The following is a 21,652-nucleotide window of genomic DNA, read 5'->3' as shown; positions in this document are numbered from 1 at the left end:
AAGGAGTAGTAACTAGTAGTTATCAAAGGCCTATTAAAAAAGAAATGAGGAAGCTCAATTCTTTACTTTTTCTGTTTCCCTGGGAAGTATTGAAACTGGAGATAGTCAATATTGTTTTTAGAAAATGAAACAAATGATGAACTTCATCTTTGCTTGAAAGGATAGAGGGAAAGGGTCTTATAGCTTCTATTTTGTATTCATCAGGGGGAGGAGCATATTCAACTATTTTATACATCATTACCATAGACCACTTATGATGGTATCACTAATTTTAAGGGAGATTCCTTCTTTGCTGCTGTTTCTGGCTTTTCTAATTTAAGCCTATTATAATTCTTACCTAATAATCTTCATTGTTTTCCATATTTTTGTGTACTCAGGTAGTTAACAGAGAAAGTTATAAAATTTAATGCTAATAAATGCTACATAATTGGTTTTGATTTCATTGAACAAGAAACTAGCTTTTGAAAACTATTCATTGAGTTGCCTTTGAAAGTCTTTTGGTATGGAAGACTTTTGGAAAACAAGCTTTTAGTGTTCTGTTTATAAATACAGATTTTTTTCTTTAACAAGGTAATGTTTATGTTACCTCGATATGTGGATATTTATAGAGTATATTTTTCATTCAAGTTAAAAAAGAAATATTTGCAATTGTAGAAAAAGAACGGGTGGAGAAACAGGACACTTTTACAGAAAAATTAATTACTCAGATCATAAAAAATCTTCAAGTGAAAATTTCCAGCATCCATGTTCGTTATGAAGATGATGTAAGTATTTTAATAGGTGACACTAGTTTTTATATATATTTTACTGTTTATTGACATCTGCTCTGTAGTGGCCAACCTGTTAGATGTTGGGAAGTGGAGGGATACAGAGCTGAAGAGGACAATCTCTCTTTTCTATAATTATAGTTGTAATTTGAGTCCTTAGTGCCTTGATTACACTTTCGTAAAATGTTCAAACGTCAGATAATGAGGGAAAGTGCCTTTCTTATATTATAATCACCTTTGATAGGTAGGATTTATGCATTTAGCAGTTATGTATTTTTGAAATCCTTTGAATTAGACTATATTTACCTCCTGGAAAGAGCACTGGTTGAGGAATCAGTAGAGCCAGACTTAACTAAGTTGTTTGGTCTCAGATAGATCATGTGTTCTCTCTAAAACACATAATTATTGGCTTCTCATAGCACTGTTGTGAGGGTCAGTCAGTGTTTAAAGTCTTGTTTTTGTAAACTGAAAAACATTATGCAGATGTATTATTATTGTATAACACTAATACATTGATACTTACTACTTTATAATTAGTATTAGGAAAAATATAGGAATAAAAGTTGTTCCAGAAAGTAGTAAAATATTTTTGAACGTTTGGAATAGCGTACTTCCCAGAAAGTGAACTTTTTCTGTAAAGTGAATTTTGTCCAACTACTAAAAATCTGAGTAAAATTTACTCTTTCCTCTTTAGATCACAAATCGGGACAAACCACTGTCATTTGGTATTTCCCTTCAAAATCTCAGCATGCAGGTACTTTGTTTAAAAGTTTAAATATTTAATTGTGCAGTAAAGTTAATCAAACTACTAATTCCTATTCAGTATGCCAGCATCAGAAATATATGTTTATGTAGAATTGGTATAAAAAGTGTGTAGACTGGATTCGAATTGAGGATAGGTAGTTTTGAAAGTTTCACCTTTCAAAAAATGGTTATCAAATTTAGTTTAAAATATGAGACACTATTTTGCTGATTGTTATATTTGATACTTTTTTTTGCTTAAAAAATCCATTTCTGAGTTTTAAATGAGTAAAGACAAAATAAAAGTAATAACTGTTCATTTCAGAAACTTTGATAGGTCATTAATAGCATAAATAAATAAATCACCCGTTTCCTCACCACCTTTATTGTGGCATACTTTCTTCCTGTATAATTTTTCAAATTGAAGAATTTTAAAAGTATAAGAACACATAGAGGATTATGAAACATTTGCTTGCATGCACAATGGACAGTTGTTGAATTTGTCATTTGGTTTAAGTTTTAAGTACTTTCAAAGAATGTACTGTTATAAAGTAAGTTTAAATCCATTTTGTTCTCTTTTCCCACCCCAGAGATAAACATCTAAGTTTTTAAACTTTTATATCATGTATCATTAAAATGTATAATATTTGGTAGATTTTTAAAAGTTAACATAAATATTTTGTATGATTCTTCTATAAGTTCTCTTTCTCTCTTCATAATGATTTTGACATTTATCTGTGTTGCTACGTGAGATTCAGTTCATGCTGTCTAGTATTTCAGTACATGCTTTTTTGTTATATCCATTGGATTTTTGTGTATGATTTCTTTTTAAAACATTGATCCACTGCAAGCAAAAAAAAAAAACAGAAAGAAGGAAAGCCAATGAAGTTATTTAATGACTTCAGTAAAGTTGGGTGGGGCAAACTGTTAAGTGCTGCTGGTAGGTTGAAAAGTAAGGATGGAGAATTAGCCATTGGAGTTGGCAATGTGAAGGTCTTGGTAACTGTGACAGCCCTGGTTTTAACCGTCACCTTTGGAGGTCCTTGGAAACTTGTCCCCTAGCCCAGACCTATTCAATTAGAAACTCAGGTTGGGGTCCAGCCATCTATGCTTTTAAGTGCCCTTCAGATGATCCTAATGCATGCTAAAGTTTGAGAACCACTGTTCTCCATTCAGTTCTCTACAAAAAATGAAAACCTTCTTTGTAAAATAAGCATCTGATCACTTTATTGCCCTCAGTGGCTTTTCCTTGCTTTTAGAATAAAGTCCATAGTTTTGTCTTAAAATAGTTTGTAATCCCTTTTTAACCTGACCCCGGGTAACATATCTGGTTTCACCTCTTTTCTTTGTCTTGTATTATATTCTCTGGCCATATTGGGCTACTTCAGTTTCCTGAACATATCATATATTTGGATATCTTCCTTCTCTGAATCATATTCCCTATTGACCTTAGAATCTGTAATTTTGGAATAGAAATTACCATCATATATTAAGTTAGACATCATGTTCTCCAGCACACCACTGAGTTTAGGCTCCTACCATGTTCTCCCAGAGTACTATGTATGTAACCTCTATTGTGGCACTTACCTGTTTTTAATTGCTCATTTACTTGTTTGCTTTTTGAACCGACAGTGAGCTCCTTGAAAGCAGAGACTTCCTTGTGGTCAGTTAATATTCTTTGACTGAATGTTATATTTTCAGGGACATTTTCATGGGAAATTTGTCTAGGGTATGATAGATATGATTAATCAGTGCCATTTCATATGTAAATGACATTTTTCCTGCCTTTTTAATTTTTTTTTTTCTTTTCAGACCACTGATCAATACTGGGTTCCAGATTTACATGATGAAACTGAGAAACTATTTCGTAAGGTAAAATAAACAAATATATTTTGTCAACCCATGGACTTGACAAGAGACTTTTAGAAAGGCAAATGGTAATGTATACATAAGGATTTATGTGAATTGTGTTTACTTAACTCTGTTTTATTTGAGACTTCTTAAGATAGCAAATGTTAAAGATCCTTCAAAGAAAACAAGACATATAATAATTTGATTTATTTTCAGTTAATCCGATTGGATAACCTTTTTGCCTATTGGAATGTGGAGTCTCAGATGTTTTATCTTAATGATTATGAGGAATCATTGGTAAGTAAATTTTTTTTATGTGTATATATATGTGTACATATTTGTTGGTATCAGATCTTGCATAAGGTTTTATTCATTGTCATTTATCTAACATACTGTAGTCAGTGGTCTTCTTTTTCTAGGCAAAATCCATCAGCAGAATTTACAAAAATAGGTGAATATATGTGTGCCTGTACACAAACAGGTAAACTCATACACGTATATCTTTTTGTTTGTTTGTTTAATTGACAAGCAATATTATGTTAGTTTCAGGTGTACAACATGATTCAATATTTGTATATATTATGAAATGATCACCACAATAAGTGTATTTTATTTAACGTCTGTCATGATAGATAGTTACTGAATTATTTTTTCTTGTTTCTTGTGATAAGAACTTTTTAAGATTTACTCTCTCAGCAACTTTCAAATATGCAGTACAGTATTGTTAACTGTCGTTTCCATACTATACATTACATCCCCATGACGTACTTACTTTATAACTGGAAGTTTGTACCTTTTGACTCCTTTCACCCATTTGCCCATCCCCATCCCCTGCGTCTGGCAACCACCAGTCTGTTCTCTGTATCTATGGGCTTGGTTTTTTTTTTTTTAAGATTCCACATATAAGTGAGATCATATAGTATTTGTCTTTCTTTGTCTGACTTATATCATTTAGCATAATGCTCTCAGGGTCCATCCATGTTGTCACAAATGGGAAGATTTCCTTGCTCTTTATGACTGATTAATATCTCATTGTATATATATACACCATATTTTCTTTATCTGTCATCCATTGACGGACATTTAGGTTATTTCCATATCTTGTCTATTGTAAATAATGCTGCAGTGAACATGGGGGTGAATGTATTTTCTCAAGTTACCGTTTTTATTTTCTTTGGATAAATACCTGGAAGTGGAATTGCTGGATCATATGGTAGTCTGTTTTTAATTTTTTGCGGAATCTCCATACTGTTTTTTTAGAGTGGCTATACCAGTTTCTATTCCCATCAGCAGTGTTTGAGGATTCCCTTTTCTCCACATCCTTGCCAACACTTCTTATTTCTTGTCTTTCTGATACTAGCTGTTCTAATAGACGTGAGGTGATATCTCTTTGTGGTTTAATTTGTGGATGATTAGTGATGTTGAGCATCTTTTCATGTATTTGTTGTCCATCTGTATGTCTCCTTTGGAAAAATGTCTATTTAGATCCTCTGCCCATTTTTTAATTGTTTTTTTGGCTGTTGAATTGGATGAGTTCTTTATATATTATGGATATTAACCTGTTATCAGATATATGATTTGCAAAAATTTTCTTCCATTCAGTAGGTTACATTTCCATTTTGTTGATGTGCAGAAGTGTTTTTAGATTGATGTCCTACCTGTTTATTTTTGCTTTAATTGCCTTTGCTTTTAGTGTCAGATCCAAAAAAATCATCACCATGACTGATGTCGAGGAGCTTATTACCCCCTAAATTTTCTTCTAGGAGTCTTATGACTTCAGGTCTTAGATTCAAATCTTCAATCCATTTTGAGTTAATTTTTGTTTATGGTGTAAGATAGTGGTCCATTTTCCTTCTTTTGCATGTTGCTGTCCAGTTTTCTCAACACCATTTATTGAAGAGGTTGTTCTTCCTCCATTGTATATTCTTGGCTCCGTTGTTGTAAATCAATGGACCATATATACATGGATTTATTTCTGGGCTCTCTCTTCTTTTCTGTTGATCTGTGTGTCTGTTTTTATGCCAGTACCCTGCTGTATAATTACTACAGTTTGAAATCAAGCAGCATGATGCCTCCAGCTTTGCTTCTTTCTCAGGATCGCTTTAGCTATTCAGGATCTTTTGTGGTTACATACAAATTTTTGGATTGTTTCTTTCATTTATTTGTGTTTTCTTCAGTTTCTATCATCACTGTCTTATAGTTTTCAGTGTACAGGTTTTCATCTCCTTGGTTAAATTTATTCCTGGCTATTTTATTCTTTTTGATGCAATTGTAAATGGAATTGTTTTCCTAATTTCTGTTTCTGATAGTTTGTTATTAGTTTATAGAAACACAACAGATTTTTTTTATATTGATTTTGTATCCTGAAACTTTACTGAATTCATTTATTAGTTCTAAGTTTTTTGGTGGCGTCTTTAGGGATTTCTATGTATATAATATCATGTCATCTGCAAATATTGACAGTTTTATTTCTTCCTTTCCAGTTTGGATGCCTCTTAATTCTTTTTCTTGCCTAATTGCTTTGGCTAAGGCTTCCAATACTATGTTAAATAAAAGTGGCAAGAGTCGGTATCCTTGTATTGTTCCTGATCTTAGAGGAAAAGCTTTCAGCTTTTCACTGTTGAGTATGTTAGCTGTGTATTTGTCATATATTGCCTTGTTATGTTCAGAAATATTTCTTCTATATTCACTTTGTTCAGAGTTTTTGTTATAAATGGATGTTGAATTTTGTACATGTGCCCAGACACAAACACATGTGAACACAGGCATGTCTTAATAGTTCTTGGAGCATTCTTTTATAATAGTAGTTTAATGAGATATTGTCTAACCACTTTAATATTTTCCATAGCTAAGTCCTGTTAAGTTTATTTTTTTAAATTGCTTTTAAACATTTTTCCTTTGCATATAATGGGATTTTTTAGGTTAAAGGTATATTGGCATGAATATAAATAAAAGCAATTTTTCTTTTAACAGGGCAGCTTGAAGAGTGGTATTGTCCATGAAAATATTGTTCCAGAAGGTTATGATTTTGGCAAGTACATTTCATAAAATAAAAAGTGCAATTAAAGTAATCAGTATAAATTTTAAGTGTAAGTTGTTGATGTCACTGTGATATTTCATGTTAATTTTCTCATATAGTTAAATATATTTATAGATGCAAAACCGAAACACTTATTTTTTCTATATCGTTCATTGTTGAGGAGCTTTTGGCTATATTTCAAAACTATGGGAAAGAAAAATCTCCAATAAGGGAGGATGTTAATAAATTGAGATAAATCTCTCAGGATTATTCAGTAACAATTATGATATGTGTTAAAGACATTTTGACATGGCAAATAACGTTTAATAAAGCTAGTTGATCTTACTATTTAAAAAATGTGTATATAAAGGGCTGGCCCCATGGCCGAGTGGTTAAGTTCGCGCGCTCCGCTGCAGGCGGCCCAGTGTTTCGTTAGTTCGAATCCTGGGCACGGACATGGCACTGCTCATCAGACCACACTGAGGCAGCGTCCCACATGCCACAACTAGAAGAACCCACAATGAAGAATACACAACTATGTCCCGGGGGGCTTTGGGGAGAAAAAGGAAAAAATAAAATCTTTAAAAAAAAAAAAAAAAAAAAATGTGTATATAAAAATTTTCTTCTTTATACTTTTTTTCTTGTTCCACATTTTCCGAAAAGAACATGTAGTACTTTTATAATCAGAATTGAGTTACTAAAATATGTAGAGAAAAGGAGTGTTGTTTCTTCCACCCTAAAGGCACTTAATAGATATTGATTGGTGATAGATGACTTAGCTCTTGGTTTTGGCTTTCTGATGTCATTAACCAGTGATACTTGTTTGTGTTCTTCTACCTTCATGACTATTCTTTATCAGTTTCCTAAAGTGGCTCTTCTTGTGCTCACTCTTAAAATACCATTTTCATGGTTTTGAATTGGTTTCATTTCTTGATTCTCTTCTTACAGGAAACATTAAGAACAGATGAGATTGTCTGTCATGTGTGTTGTTTATTCTCAAATGTATCTCTTTAGGTTGACTTATTTTTCCTTTGCCCCACTATCATTTCCTCGTGTGTATCAGTCAGGGTCTGATGAGGAGACAGAAACCGTACATAATTTGAGCAGGGAAAGTTTAATATAAAGTGTTGTTAACTCTAACCGGGAATTGGAGTAACAAGGAATTGGGTAATAAAAAGTTGGGAGACCTCTAGAGAATATAGGAATAGTAGATGGAAGGAACAGCTCCTACCCTAGATTAAGATGGAATGCTCAAAGAAGGTGGTCTGCCTCCTTCAGCACTGAGATCTAGACGCTATTGGAAAAGACATGGCCGTGGCTCACTGATTGGCAGGAAAGTCTCTGTGGTATTATGCCAGCAAAATTTGCTGCAAATTTGCCCTCAGGAACTTTCTGGAAATCTACCCTTTAGGGAGCCTCATGAAGATTTGTCTCATGGGAGGCACTACACTACAAAGCTGCCTTAGCAGGTTCTGGGAGAATTTGCTGGCTGCTGAATGTTGCTAGCTGAAGAAATCTGTCATGCTGCAGGAGCCAGGCACTGGAGAAGCCACCTTCTGTAGGAGCCACTCTGTAGGAGCTGGGTGTTGCAGAAGTCATAGCACTGCAGGAGTCTGTTGAATGAGCACATTAGAACCAGGAAGCAGAACTCCTTCCTCCTATGGTGTCTCTCCAGTGTCCTCTACTGATAAAGGTTAACATTATGTTAACTGGGAAAGAAAAAAGTTTAAAGGGCCCAAATGTAGTTTTTAGAGCAGGCAATGAAGGGTGAATTTGGAACTCACAGGTAATAAATTGATAACTGGCATACCTGCTGGAGGAGGAAGAAGGAATGAAAGTTTAAAAAAAAAATTTTTTTTTGATTTAATGGGAGAACAGTTTTTTTTAGGTTATGATGGGAATGATCCATAGAAATGAAGAATAAATGAAGTAATAGAGGGAAGGGGTAATTCCTAGATTGATATGGGTGCAAGGGGATAGGATCTAGTATTCAGGTGAAGTGCTTTGCCACAGATAGGGGCATGGTCAGTTCAATTGTAAGATAGATTTCAGTTATAAGAGAAGTCCTAATATTGAATGGACAAATAGATAGGGTGATAGGAGTTTATAGAGTTTCTCATCTGAGCTCTTCTACTTTTTTTTTTGATTTCTGAGATATTGGAGGTTTGTGGAGGGCAGAGTGGCTGTGAAATAGGAGAATGAGAGATTGAATAGACTAGAACAGCATTCTCAGAGTGCTAGTTCAGACTAGCAGCATCAGTGTCCTTGGAAACCTGGGAGAAATATACATTCTAGGGCCCATCCCAGAGCTACTGAATCAGAACCTCTGAGAGTGAAGCTCAACAATCTATGTTTTAACAAGCTTTTCTGGTGATTGTGATGAATACTGAAGTTTGAGAACCACCTGTCTAGAATAGGAATTGGCCAGGAGTTTTTTGTTAAGAGCCAAGTAGTAAATTAAATATTTTACATTTTGTAGGCCATATACAGTCTCTGTCATATCTTCTTCTTTGTTTCTTTTAAACAGCTCTTTAAAAGTATAAAAATCATTCCTAGGTCACTGGCTGTGCAAAAACAGGCTATGATATGGATTTGGCCTATCTATGGACTGAAGGAATGTGTGTGTTTGCTCAGCAACGTTGAGGACCTACTTGAGATTTAGGACATTAAAGTGAGACCAATCAGTGTGATTGTATATATTTTTTTCCCCAACCACATTCAGCTGCTCAGGTACAGGTGTGGAAATGGAGAGTGACTTTATCCAGTTTAGGGTTTTATCTAGTAAGTACACTGACAAAGTTAGAAGGGCAAAGGAGTTGAGGGTAAAATGCAAGGGAATGATGAAAATAACTGATCATGGAATTTCAAGAGTGGGGAGGGAACTGAGGGCATGAAGCAGAGGTGAAGGACAGGATTGGTAGAGGGCCAATGAATGGTAGGTTCCACAGGACTTGAAGGTTTGGTATTGGAATACTAGAGAGGTAGGTGGTGGTGCTAGTAGAAGCATTGGATGCTTGAGACTGAGATTATAGGCAGGTGTAGGATATTGGTGTGATAAGGTTTTATGGATGAGGTAAGGGTGGAGGAGTTCAAGGAACTGAGAGGCCATGGTTTTGGAAAGATCATTTGTGTGTTGAAATCACTCAGAAATTAGCACTGCCAGGAGCTAAAATCTCAGAGAGGTGGGAGAGGGTGTAGCACAGGGTGGGATAGTTGATTGCACCTGGAGAAGGTATAGTGGGTGATGTAGTCTTGTGTGTATTAGCAGACTTAAAGCTGGGGGAGAGAGAGAATTTTATTTTTCAAATATTGATATTATTGCTTTATACATACACTTTTTTTTTTTGCTGAGGAAGATTCATCCTGAGCTAACATCTGCTACCAGTCGTCCTCATTTTGTGTGTGAGCCCCCACCACAGCATGGCCACCGACAGACAATGGTATAGGTCCGCACCTGGAAACTGAACCTGAGCCGCCAGAGTGGAGTGCACCAAACTTAACCACTAGGCCACTGGGGCTGGCTCCAATATATATACTTTTTAATCTTTCTCTTAATATATCCTTCCATTTATATACATACAAATTTTTCTCATTTTTAACCGTATACCCTTCTGTTGTATCATGTACCATAATGAATTTAACCCATTTCCTGTTGATGAATATCTGCTTGTTCCATTCAAATTAAAAGTATTTTTGAATGCTTAATGTGTAAAAAATTAGGTGTTATGCATTGGGAATGATTAAAACCAGAGGAATATATTATCTTTGTATACATATTAGCTTATAAATTAATAGTTGATCTCTATCTAGATTCTGGTATTACTGGTCTCCCTCTGCATTATTCCTGTTCTTTTGAGGACTAAATACAGAGGATTGAGAGAAATTTGCCTTAGATTATGGGTTGCCCCAAGAAGGTTATACTGGGTAAACCCTCACTCATCTTTTCTCTCCTCTTTTACAAGTTAAAAAAGGAGGAACAGATGGATACAGAGAAACTGATCAGAAATTATAACCACTTTTGTTAGTGATTAAATATGATCCTTTTTTTCCCTTTAGCTTTTCTGATGTGCAGTCATTCCTTAAAACTGTGAACTTTTATTAAAACTATTTTATTAGACTGTTTTGCCATTTAGAGGGTGTTCTTCCTTTTAAGGCTTATATTGGTGTTTTGAGAGGGAGTTCAGTTAGCCTCTATTGTACTTAGAGAAGACCATATGAATTAAAGGTAGGAAAAAGATAAAAGAATCTTCTCCACTAATTAAGTGACAGTTCATCTGACCAAATCATAGCAGTGTGGAAATCTGGGAACTGTAGGAAGGGCATATAAGAAATGAAAATCAGTATTTTAAACTTGATCTCTTTAGTACTTTGAGACTCTTGAAATATAACTCAATTTAATTTTTAAAAATTTGTATTATTTTCCAGTATTTCGCCCCATATCTGCTGTTGCTAAACTTCAGATGAATCGCAGATCGGATTTTGACTTTTCTGCCCCCAAGATAAATCTGGATGTTGAGTTACATGACATAGCAATTGAATTTAATAAACCGCAGGTGATTTTTTTAAAACATATTTTAAATTGTGAGATATAGTTTGATAAAAGCAGAACTAAGATTTTAAATATTTTTCAAAAATTCCTAATGTTACATGGTAACATTTTCTTTGAGAAGTCAATAATTTAACTTTTATCTTCAACAATTGAACATGAAATTGAAACATTTAAGAACTTTAATTTTTTTATTTCTCAGTATTTCAGTGTTATGGAGCTTCTTGAATCAGTTGATATGATGACACAAAATCTGCCATATAGGAAATTCAAACCTGATGTACCTCTGCAACACCATGCCAGAGAATGGTAAAATGACTTAAATTGTTTTAAAAGTTGAGGTATGGTTGACATATAACGCTCTTAGTTTCAGATATACAACATGATTCAATATTTGTATATATTGTGAAATGATCACCACAGTAGGTCTAGTTAACATCCATCATCAAATATGTTTACAAAATCTTTTCTTGTGGTGAGAACTTTTGAGATGTATTCTCATAGCAACTTTCAAATATGCAATACAGTATTAACTATAGTCACCATGCTGTACATTACATCCCTCTGACTTACCTATTTTATAAGTGGAAGTTTGTACCTTTTGACTCCCTTCACCCATTTCACCCACGCCCCACCCCCTGCCTCTAGCAACCACCAGTCTGTTCTGTGTGTCTCTGAGCACAGTTTTTATTTTGTTTTTTTGATTCCATATATAAGTGGGATCATACAACATTTGTCTTTGTCTGTCTGACTTATTATTTCACTTAGCATAAAGCCCCCAAGATCCATCTGTGTTGTTGCAAATGGTGAGATTTCATTCCTTTTTGTGGCTGAATAATACTCCATCATAAATATATTCCACATTTTGTTTACGATTCATCCATTGGTGGACACTTAGGTTGTTTCCGTATCTTGTCTGACTTAAATAATGCTGCAGTGAACATGGGGGTACATGTATCTTTTCAAGTTAGTGTTTTCATTTTCTTCAGATAAATACCCAGAAGTAGAATTGCTTCATTTAAATTTTTTTGTTTTTAAGATTTAAAAAATATAGTGTAAAAGTGAATTTGTTGACTTTAAGAATAATTTTTTAAGATACTTTCTTTAAGGGCTGATATTAACTGTACTTTCATTTGTGGCTAGAAATGTATGTAGCTATGTTTGCTTATTATGTTAATAAAGTTGACATAAAGGATTCTTTATAACAGAATTTACAACTGGAGATGCTAGAATATCATTCATTTACTGTATATTTGAAATTATTAGAAAACTATATCCCAGTTCGTTGTCTAGCAATGTCTTTTTTTTTAATTTTCAAACTTCCATATCAGACATATTAAACCTATATTATTAAACCTGAAAAGGTTATGAAAGTCTGTAAAGTACAACCCCTTTTTAAAATTCAGAAGTCTGAATTTAAAATTATTTCAGTTATTAAGCTCTTGCCTAGTTCTAGAAGTTGCAATTACCCTTTCAGCTCACTGTTTTAATTACTTTTCAGATGACTTAAGTGCTATTAGCCAATTAATACTTTAATAGTTTTTCTGTAGAGCTATATTTATTGTAACAAAATTCAGTGATTTTGCTTATTTTCATTTAGGAAACAGGTAAGAATAATATGTTGTTAATACAAATAGGGTTGGGAAAAAGCAAGTACTCAAATGATATACCATTTTCATAGTCTGTATTCTAGTAATCTATATTGTTAGAGTAGAAGCAATACCAATTATATTTCATACTGTTGGTTTGAGGGTGTTAAGTGTAGTTTTTGTTTTTGTTTTTTTACCTAGGTGGGCTTATGCTATCTATGGTATTCTTGAAGTAAATGTTTCTCCCCGCTTACGGATGTGGTCATGGAAGCATATTAGAGAACACAGGCAAAAAATGAAGCAATATAAAGAACTGTATAAAAAAAAGCTAATAAATAAGAAGCCATCTGGTGAACTTCTTGTCACTTTGGAGGTTAGCATTTAAAAAAATTGTTGACTGTTTTGTACTACATGACTCCTCAGTCTGTTAGTGACTAATACTTCCTACTTATTCGTTCTAATTTTGACTGACCTATGTCTGTCTCTTTCACTTAGACTTTTTCGTACTCCTGTTCTTAACTTCAGTTGTGTGATAGAAGCTCTGGTGATATTCTCCTGTGAGCTTTTGGAATTTGAGATTATTCTCAATCTGTAGAGATTTGACTTCATGCAAATAATAACTTGAAGCCTCACGTTGTTATGTTTGTTCTTCTTTTTCTAGTTCTTTTAGGTATAGTGTTAGATTGTTTATTTGAGCCTCACATTATTGTGACATTTCTAACCTCACAAACCAAAAAAAGTGTCTGCTACATTGATTCCATTCTTCTCTGTGTCAGTTTCAAAGCCTTACATTATTGTCACCACTCCATTTCTTAACCATCTTAACTGCATTAATCAAATAAATTTCCTGTCTTCTATGTGTATTATGCTTACACTTATAGCCAAGACTGTGCTCATGCATTCCATCTACCTTTTCTTATCTCTCTGCCTATCCCAGTTTTATTCATCCTTTAAGTTCTGCTTAAGTCCCATTTCTTGTACAAACTTTCCTTAATTTTCTGCCCATACAGAGCTCTTACTCTCTTAATTCTTGTGCCATTTCTAGTCTTTACTAGCAACTTTAAATTTAATTATCTGTCTTGAGAGGTCTCTAAATACTAGTCTTGTTTTATCTCTTAGCATTATGGTGTATTTTAGAAGGGACTATTTTACAGGTGGATGAAGTACTGCTTAGGGAGGGTAAGGGGAGTGAGCCGTTTGAAATTAGTGTAACCATTCTGAATCCAGGCCAGTTTCCAATTAGGAACTCCCTAAAGATTGAGTTTTATTTTTGACGTAGGAGGCTATCTGAAGACCTGTGGTATTAGGAATGCTTGGGTTTAGAGGTTTTGTGGGGTGGTTACAGATTTCCTTAGTTAGTTTTGGATCCTAACCTGAATCCTCCAAATCTGCTGGACAGTAGAACCCTGAATTAAGTTGTTTCCTAGATAATAGTAGGTCATGATTGCTTCTCTTTGGGGCAAAGAGTGGTTTGATGATGAAACTCTTAAAAGTAATCATGGAAATATGTATAAATGTAATGAAAGATTTAGCTTATCTCATTTTATTTCAGTAGCCCTAACAATTTTGAAAAGTGTAAAATTTATAGTTGTATTTTTAGTTGAAGGTTAACATGTTTACCCTTAGCTATAGTTAAAACTGAAATAAAAGTCATTTTAAACAATACATTTATGGTATCTTTTAGTATCTGTAAATCTTGTAGATTTGTAAGTCTTACATGCATGACATGCGATTTCTTTGTTCAGAAAGTTATCCCAACATTACTAATTTCCAAACTGACATATATACGAGCATTGCTTCTCAGAATTTAACAAGAGTATTATGTTGATGAATGATCTGTTTTCTGCTTCCTATCGTATCTTTTCTTTAATGCAGCTATTTGATAGATTTAGTAAGGTTATTTATATAAGGTTATTTATGTAAACTTTTTTTTTAAATATTTTTAGGAGTTGGAAAAGACCTTGGATGTATTTAATATAACTATATCCAGACAACAGGCAGAAGTTGAGGTAATTCTAGATTATCTTTCAAGTAGTAAAAACAAATCTAGATTCCATATAGATTTGACAGATGCTGTGATATTATTAGTAATGTGCAGTAATATACTGTTTTCTAAAAGGGGTTCAAATTTGCTTCTTGATGTTATAAGAAAATTCAATTTAATGTTTTGCTACGTCTGTTTAAATCAGACAAATTCTATGGGGAAAAAATTCTAAATAATTGGGCTTATCAAACACTCAGAGTTCATATGAAAGTGAAAAGTCAATTTTTTTTTGTAATTGCTGTCACTTGTAAGACAGTGGGGCTACCTACCTGGTTATCCTAAATCTTTATGTTTGGGTAATGTTGCAGTTACTGTGTTCTGTTGTCGGTTTGTGTATTGTTTATATTTATTCGCTTAAGCAGATAAGTTTTGGAAATATCATGCTTCTGTTTCTTCAGATTTTCTAAGTAAAGGATAATTTATCATTTATTTGAAAATTCATTTATTTTAGGTAAAGAAAGCTGGATACAGGATTTACAGAGAAGGAGCAAAAGATTCAGAGGAAAATAAAGGATGGTTTAGCTGGCTGTGGACTTGGTCAGAATCAAATACTAAAGAACAACCAGATGTTAAACCTGGAAGTATGTCCATTTCATTTTATAGTAGTGTTGTTAATCATCAGCTGATGATAGTGTAGCTAATTATCAGGTGTGAAACTAAAGTTTTGAAGAAAATTTCCTAATCAAAATAGACATTGTAAGTATATATACATGTGATAATTTATCCTTATTATCAAAATTACTATTAAAACATTGTAAATATACATTCAAATAAAAATAAATTTTTTTATCTCACTAATGTTTACAAAAGAGCTTTATGCCCAAAGGATTTAGAAAATGCATCTAGCACAATAATAGATAAGTAAAAATTCCAAAAGGATATAAGCCATTGTAAATTCTTGTTGAAATTGTTTCTGGGAAAGATTTTTGTTTCCTAACCAAATGCTTGAGATTATAGCCTTGGAGGCTTAGGAGCTTTGGTTTACATCTTGGATTTATCACTTAGTAACACTGTGGTGCTGGCAAATTATTTAAGCTCTCTAAACTTCAATTTTGTCATCTGTAAAATGAGGAGCAATTATGTTATTAATACTACCCAACTTGTATGCTAAATGTATTGCCTAGCACAATGCTAAGTGCCTGATACAGTTAGACATTTTGTGAGCTCTTGCTTAATACAAATGTTTAGAAATTTATATTGCTAAATTCATGTATGTTTAGCAGTTTATGTTATTGGAGAATAATCCTTCTAAAATTGCCAACGCCATGCTAACATTCAGTAATTATAATTTCTTAAAAGTATTATAAGAAGAGAGTGAAATTTGTATTTAATTTATTAAAGGCAGCTAAATTTTGGGTTAGTTTTGTCTTGTTACCACTTAAGAACACAAAACACTTGTTTATGATTTTTAGTTCTTGAAGAAATGTTGACACCTGAAGAAAAAGCTTTGCTCTATGAAGCAATTGGCTATAGCGAAACAGCGGTTGATCCAACCTTGCCCAAAACAGTAAGATGTTTTTTTTACCTTATACCTCAGGGTTTAATGACAGATACGCCTATTTTTAATCCTTTCAGAAATACATATTATTGACTTGTTCTTTGATCTTTCTCTGGATCTGTAAATATTGCATTTATTTTAATTTCCAGATTAGGAATAAAAATTGCCTCCTACTTTTTAGTGTTACATGGTGATTCTTTCATATATAAAGAGTTGTTTTTAAAGTGTTTTTTGGCTTTTGGAAAGAATAAACTATCTGAATAAGAGTATTTGCTGTATTTATATATATGTATTTTTTTTTCCATTTTGTTTATTTGAATATACTCTAGTTTGAAGCCATGAAGTTTTTTGTTCACTTGAAAAGTATGTCAATTGTTCTAAGAGAAAAACAAGAAAAGCCTGAGTTGTTAGATATTGTAGTAGAAGAATTTAGCACTTACATTGTGCAGAGACCAGGAGCACAAGCAATTAAGTAAGTATTAATTTATTTTATCTATGAGAAGAAGTTAGTTACAATCTTACAATATTTTGTAAAGAGGACTATGGTTTAATGTATCCTTTTGTATTTTTAGGAACTTTTAGACTTTTTTCCAGTAATATATATATTTTGGAATTACTAAAATAATGTGTTCAATAGAAAACTGCATGCTGAGGAAACATAGAGGGACACTGAAGAATAATACAAAAATATCAGCAGTCACACCATACTTAAAGAAACGGCATTAACAATTTGATTTTTATCTGGGAATGCCTTTATTTTACTTTCATTTTTAAAAATAGCTGTGTTGAGATATACTTCACATACCGTACAGTTCATCCATTTAAAGTGTACAATTCATTTGTCACCTGTACTGTATACCAGATTCACATTGATATATTTAAAAGGTTGTGTAACAATTACTGCTAATTCCAGAACATTTTAACTTCCCAAAGAGAAACCCTATACTCATTAGTAGTCACTTCGCATTCCTCACTCTCTCCAGTGTCTGGAAACAACTAATTTATGTTCTATTTCTAAGAATTTGTCAGTTTGGGGCATTTCATTTGAATGGAATCATACAATATATGGCCTTTTCTGTCCGGCTTCTTTTGCTTACCATGATATTTTCAAGGTTCATCTATTGTATAGCATGAATTAGTGCTTCATTCTTTCTTATGACCTAAGAATTTTCCATTGTATGGATATACCACATTTTGTTTGCCTATTTATCAATGAAAGATATGTGGTTTGTTTCCACTTTTTGGCCACTATAAATAATGCTGCTGTTAATATTCATGGACAATATTTTGTGTGGACAATAAGTTTTATATTTTCTTGGATATATACCTAGGAGCAGAATTGTTGCCTCATATGGTAACTCTATCTTTAACTTTTTGAGAAATTGCCAAACTGTTTCCAAAGCGGCTACACCATTTTACAGTCCCACCGGCGGTTTATGAGGTTTCCAGTTTATCTACATCCTTGCCAACATTTATCTGTCCTTTTGATTATAACCAGCATAATGGGTGTAAAGTGGTAACTCAGCTGTGGTTTTGATTTGCATTTCCCTGATGGCTAATGATGTTCAGCATCTTTTCATTTGCTTATTGACTATTTTTGTATATTTTTTGAGAAATGTCTGTTCTTTTGTCCATTTTAAAATTGAGTTGTCTTTTTATTGTGTTTTCTTTTCATTTTTTGATGGTAGCCTTTGAAATTCAAGTGTTTCTAATTTTGATGTAGTCCAATTTATTTTTTATTTTCTTGCCCTAAAAACTCAAGAAGTCTTTGCCTGACTCAAGGACACAAAGATATATTCCTGTGTGTTCTTGTGAGAATTTTATACTTTTACCTCTTAAATTTAGGTTTATGATCTATTTTGAGTTAATGTTTGTGTATGGTATGAAATAGGGGTCCAAATTCATTCTTTTGCTTGAGATTCTTCAGTTGTCCCAGCACCATTTGTTGAAAAAAACTGTTCTTTCCCCATCGAATGATCTTGGCACCCTTGTCAAAATGAGTTTACCATAAATGTAAGGATTTATTTCTGGCCTCCTGTTCACATTGACCTTTATCACTCAACTTCTGCCAATAACACACTGTCTTGATTATGACACCTTGGTAGTTAAATTTACAATCAAAAAGTGACTTCTCCAGCTTTTTCTTTCTCAAGATTGTGTTAGCTATTCTGACTTTAATTTCTATGTACATTTTTGGATCATCTTGTCCATTTCTGCAAAAAAAGCAGCTTGAATTTGATAAAGATTGTGTTAAATCTGTAGATCAATTTTGGGGGTACTGATATCTAAACAGTATTGTCTTCCAATTCATGAACTTTCAATGTCTTTCATTTATTTAGATCTTTAATTTCAACAGTGCTTTATAGTTTTCAGAGTACAAATTTTATGTCTCTTTTGTTAAATTTCTTCTCATGTATTTTATTGTTTTTGATGCTGTAGGGGAGGAAAAAGTTTTCCTTTTTCCTTGATCTCCTTTGGGTCCCTGACTCGGTCTGAAAATTAACTGGGAAAGACAGATTAATAAGAGAAAAGCATACAGATTTATTTAATATAAGTTTTATGTTGACATGAGAGCTTTCGTAAGGAAATGAAGACCCAAAGAACCAGTTGGCCTTATTATTTTTATGCTAAGTTTGATGAAAAGTGGACAGTTGTAGAGTAATATGATAGGTCAAGGAGTATAAGGTAAGTATAGTAACCTGGGAGAAACTTAGCAAGGCCTGTTCGTTAGGATTCTTCTCAGTGTCACTTTGTCTTTGGAGATAAGGATGCTCCTTTCCTCTTTGTATGGGGAGGGTACCTCTTACGTGAGAGTTTTATGACCTATTTGAGGGGAGAAGGATGGGGGAATGTCAGAGTAACTTCCTGCTTCTGCTATTTTCTCGAACTTCTTCAGCTTAAAATACTCAGTATGCCAAGATGCCATATTTTGAGGTAGTGCATCCTGAACCCCATCAATGCTATTATAAGTGGAATCATTTTCTTAATTTCATTTTTGGATTGTTTATTACAAGTGTGTAGAAATACAGTTGAGTTTTGTATATTGATCTTGTACCCTGCAATCTTGATGAACTTGTTACTTATTTCCAGTTTTTTAATAAATTCCCTAGCATTTTTACATACATGATCATGTCATCTGCAAATAGAGTTTTACTTCTTCCTTTTCAATGTGGATACGTTTTCTTTTCATTTCTTGCCTAATTACCCTGGCTTGAACCTCCACTACTATGTTGAAGAAAATGGTCAGAATGGGCATCCTTGTCTTGTTCCTCATCTTAAGGAAAAGGGCTCAGTCTTTCACCATTAAGTATCATGTTAAGTATGGGTTTTTCATAGATGCCTTTTATCAGATTGGAGAAGTTGCCTCTATTCCTAGTTTGTTGAGTCTTTTTTTGATCATGAAAGTTGTTAGATTTTGTCAAATGCATTTTCTGCGTCTATTGAGATGATCAGAAAGTTTTTGGTTTTTATTCTTTTGATATATGGTGTATTACCTTAATTTTCAGATGTTAAAATAACTATGTATTCCTGGGATAAAGCTCACTTGGTCATGTGTATAATCCTTTTTATATGTTGCTGGATTTGGTTTGCTATTATTTTATTGAGAATTTTTACATCTATATTCATAAAAGATACTGGTCTTTATTTTCTTGTGATGGCTTTGTCTGGTTTTTGTATTAGGATAATACTGCCCTCATAAAATGAATTGGGAAGTGTTCCCTCCTCTTTGGAGGAGTTTGTGAAGAATTGGTGTTTATTCTTCTTTAAATGTTTGGTAGTAAAATTCACCAATGAAATTATGGGGGCCTGAACTTTTCTTTGGGGGGAAGTTTTTAATTAATAATTCAATCTGTATTTGTTATAGGCCTATTTAGATTTTGTTTCTCTTTTAGTTAGTTTTCAGTAGTTTATTTCTTTTTAGGAATTTGTCCATTTCATGTAAGTTATCTAATTTGTTGGCATATAGTTGTTCACAGTATTACTATATAATCCCTTTCTCTGTCTGTGAGGCTGTTAGTATTGTCCTTTTTTATTCCTAATTTTTTGGAGTTTTTTATTTCTTAGTCTGGTTAAATTTTGTTGATCTTTTTTAAGGGCCAGACCTGTGGCTGAGTGGTTAAGTTTGTGTGCCCTGCTTCAGCCACCCAGGGTTTTGCCGGTTCGGATCCTGGGCACAGACCTAGCACCACTCATCAAGCCATGCTGAGGAAGCATCCCATGTAGCACAAACTAGGAGGACCTACAACTAGAATATACAACTATGTACTGGGGGCTTTGGAGAGAAGAAGGAGAAAAACAAAAAGATTGGCAACAGATCTTAGCTCAGGGCCAATCTTTAAAAAAAAACCTTTTTTTGTTGATCTTTTTTAAAAATCAGCTTTGGTTTTGTAAATTTTTAAAAATGTTTTTCTATTCTCTATTTCATTAATTTATCCTTGATCCTTACTATTTTTTTCATTCTGCTTGCTTTGAGTTTTGAGTATTTTTAAGTGGAAGGTTAGTTATTTGAGATTTTCTTTTGGAATGTAGGCATTTACTAATCCATTAACTTTCTTTTTTCTTTTCTCTTGAGAAAGATTCGCCCTGAGCTAACATCTGTCCCAATCTTCCTCTTTTTGCTTGAGGAAGATTTGCCCTGAGCTAACATCTATGGCCAGTCTTCCTTTATTTTGTATGTGGCTTGCCACCACAGCATGGCTGATAAGTGGTGTAGATCCATGCCCAGGATCTGAACACGCAAACTTGGGCCACCGAAATGGAGTGCACCAAACTTAACCACTACGCCACTGGGCCAGCCCCCACCCCTGTTAACTTTCTTTAAAGTTTTTTTTCTCCTTTATTGATGTAAAATTCACATAACATAAAATTAACCATTCTAAAGACTACAGTTCAGTAGGATTGAGAATATTCGGAATGTTGGACAATCACTACCTCTATCTGATCAAAGCATTATCACTATCACAAAGCGAAACCCCATACTCATGTAATTACACCCAATTTTCCCTCTCCTCCTGGCCCCTGGAAAACACCAATCTGCTTTCTGTTTCTATAGATTTACAAATTCTAGTTATATCATATAAATGGAATCATATGGTATGTGACCTTTTGTGTCTGACTTTTTCACTTAGCATGTTTTCATGGTTCATCCATGCTGTTATATGTATCAGAATTTCATTCCTTTTTAAGGCTGAATAATATTTCCTTGTATGTATATACCACATTTTGTTTATTCATTTATCTCTTGAGGGACATTTGTGTTCTTTCTGTCTTTTGGTTATTGTGACAATGTTGCAGTGAACATTCATGTACAAGGATTTGTTTGAGTACCACTTCTTTTGGTAGGTACCCAGGAGTGGAATTACTGAGTCATAGGGTAATTCTGTTTTTAACTTTTTGAGGAAGTGCCAAATGGTGTTCCACAGGGTTGCACCATTTTACATTCTCACCTGCAATATACAGGGATTCAGTTTTTCCACATCCTTCTCAACACTTAACTTTCTTTTTTCGCTTGTTTGTTCTTTTTAAATTATAGCCATTCTTATGGGTATGAAGTGTGGTTTCTCCTTGTGGTTCTGATTTGTATTTTCTTAATTACT

The 21,652-nt window shown here is 33.5% G+C and overlaps 1 protein-coding gene across 9 annotated transcripts in view; it reads left to right on the top strand.

The window, feature by feature from the left end:
- The window catches only part of VPS13A (vacuolar protein sorting 13 homolog A), a 233,757-nt gene that overhangs the window by 30,958 nt on the left and 181,147 nt on the right, over positions 1-21,652 (top strand). For all 9 annotated transcript variants that reach the window (XR_011531544.1, XR_011531547.1, XR_011531546.1 and 6 more), the window contains 12 exons: positions 655-764; positions 1,462-1,521; positions 3,321-3,380; positions 3,576-3,656; positions 6,333-6,390; positions 10,804-10,931; positions 11,127-11,233; positions 12,715-12,886; positions 14,460-14,522; positions 15,009-15,138; positions 15,970-16,064; positions 16,385-16,527. Coding sequence is in view for 5 of the 9 variants with exons in the window: in XM_070590109.1 (XP_070446210.1) it covers positions 655-764; positions 1,462-1,521; positions 3,321-3,380; positions 3,576-3,656; positions 6,333-6,390; positions 10,804-10,931; positions 11,127-11,233; positions 12,715-12,886; positions 14,460-14,522; positions 15,009-15,138; positions 15,970-16,064; positions 16,385-16,527 (1,207 nt within the window). In the remaining 4 variants the exon portion in view is untranslated. The remainder of the gene's footprint in view (positions 1-654; positions 765-1,461; positions 1,522-3,320; positions 3,381-3,575; positions 3,657-6,332; positions 6,391-10,803; positions 10,932-11,126; positions 11,234-12,714; positions 12,887-14,459; positions 14,523-15,008; positions 15,139-15,969; positions 16,065-16,384; positions 16,528-21,652) is intronic.

The sequence above is a fragment of the Equus przewalskii genome, chromosome 22 (assembly GCF_037783145.1).
Source record: "Equus przewalskii isolate Varuska chromosome 22, EquPr2, whole genome shotgun sequence".
Taxonomy (NCBI): domain Eukaryota; kingdom Metazoa; phylum Chordata; class Mammalia; order Perissodactyla; family Equidae; genus Equus; species Equus przewalskii.
This window is presented reverse-complemented; position numbering and strand designations above follow the sequence as displayed.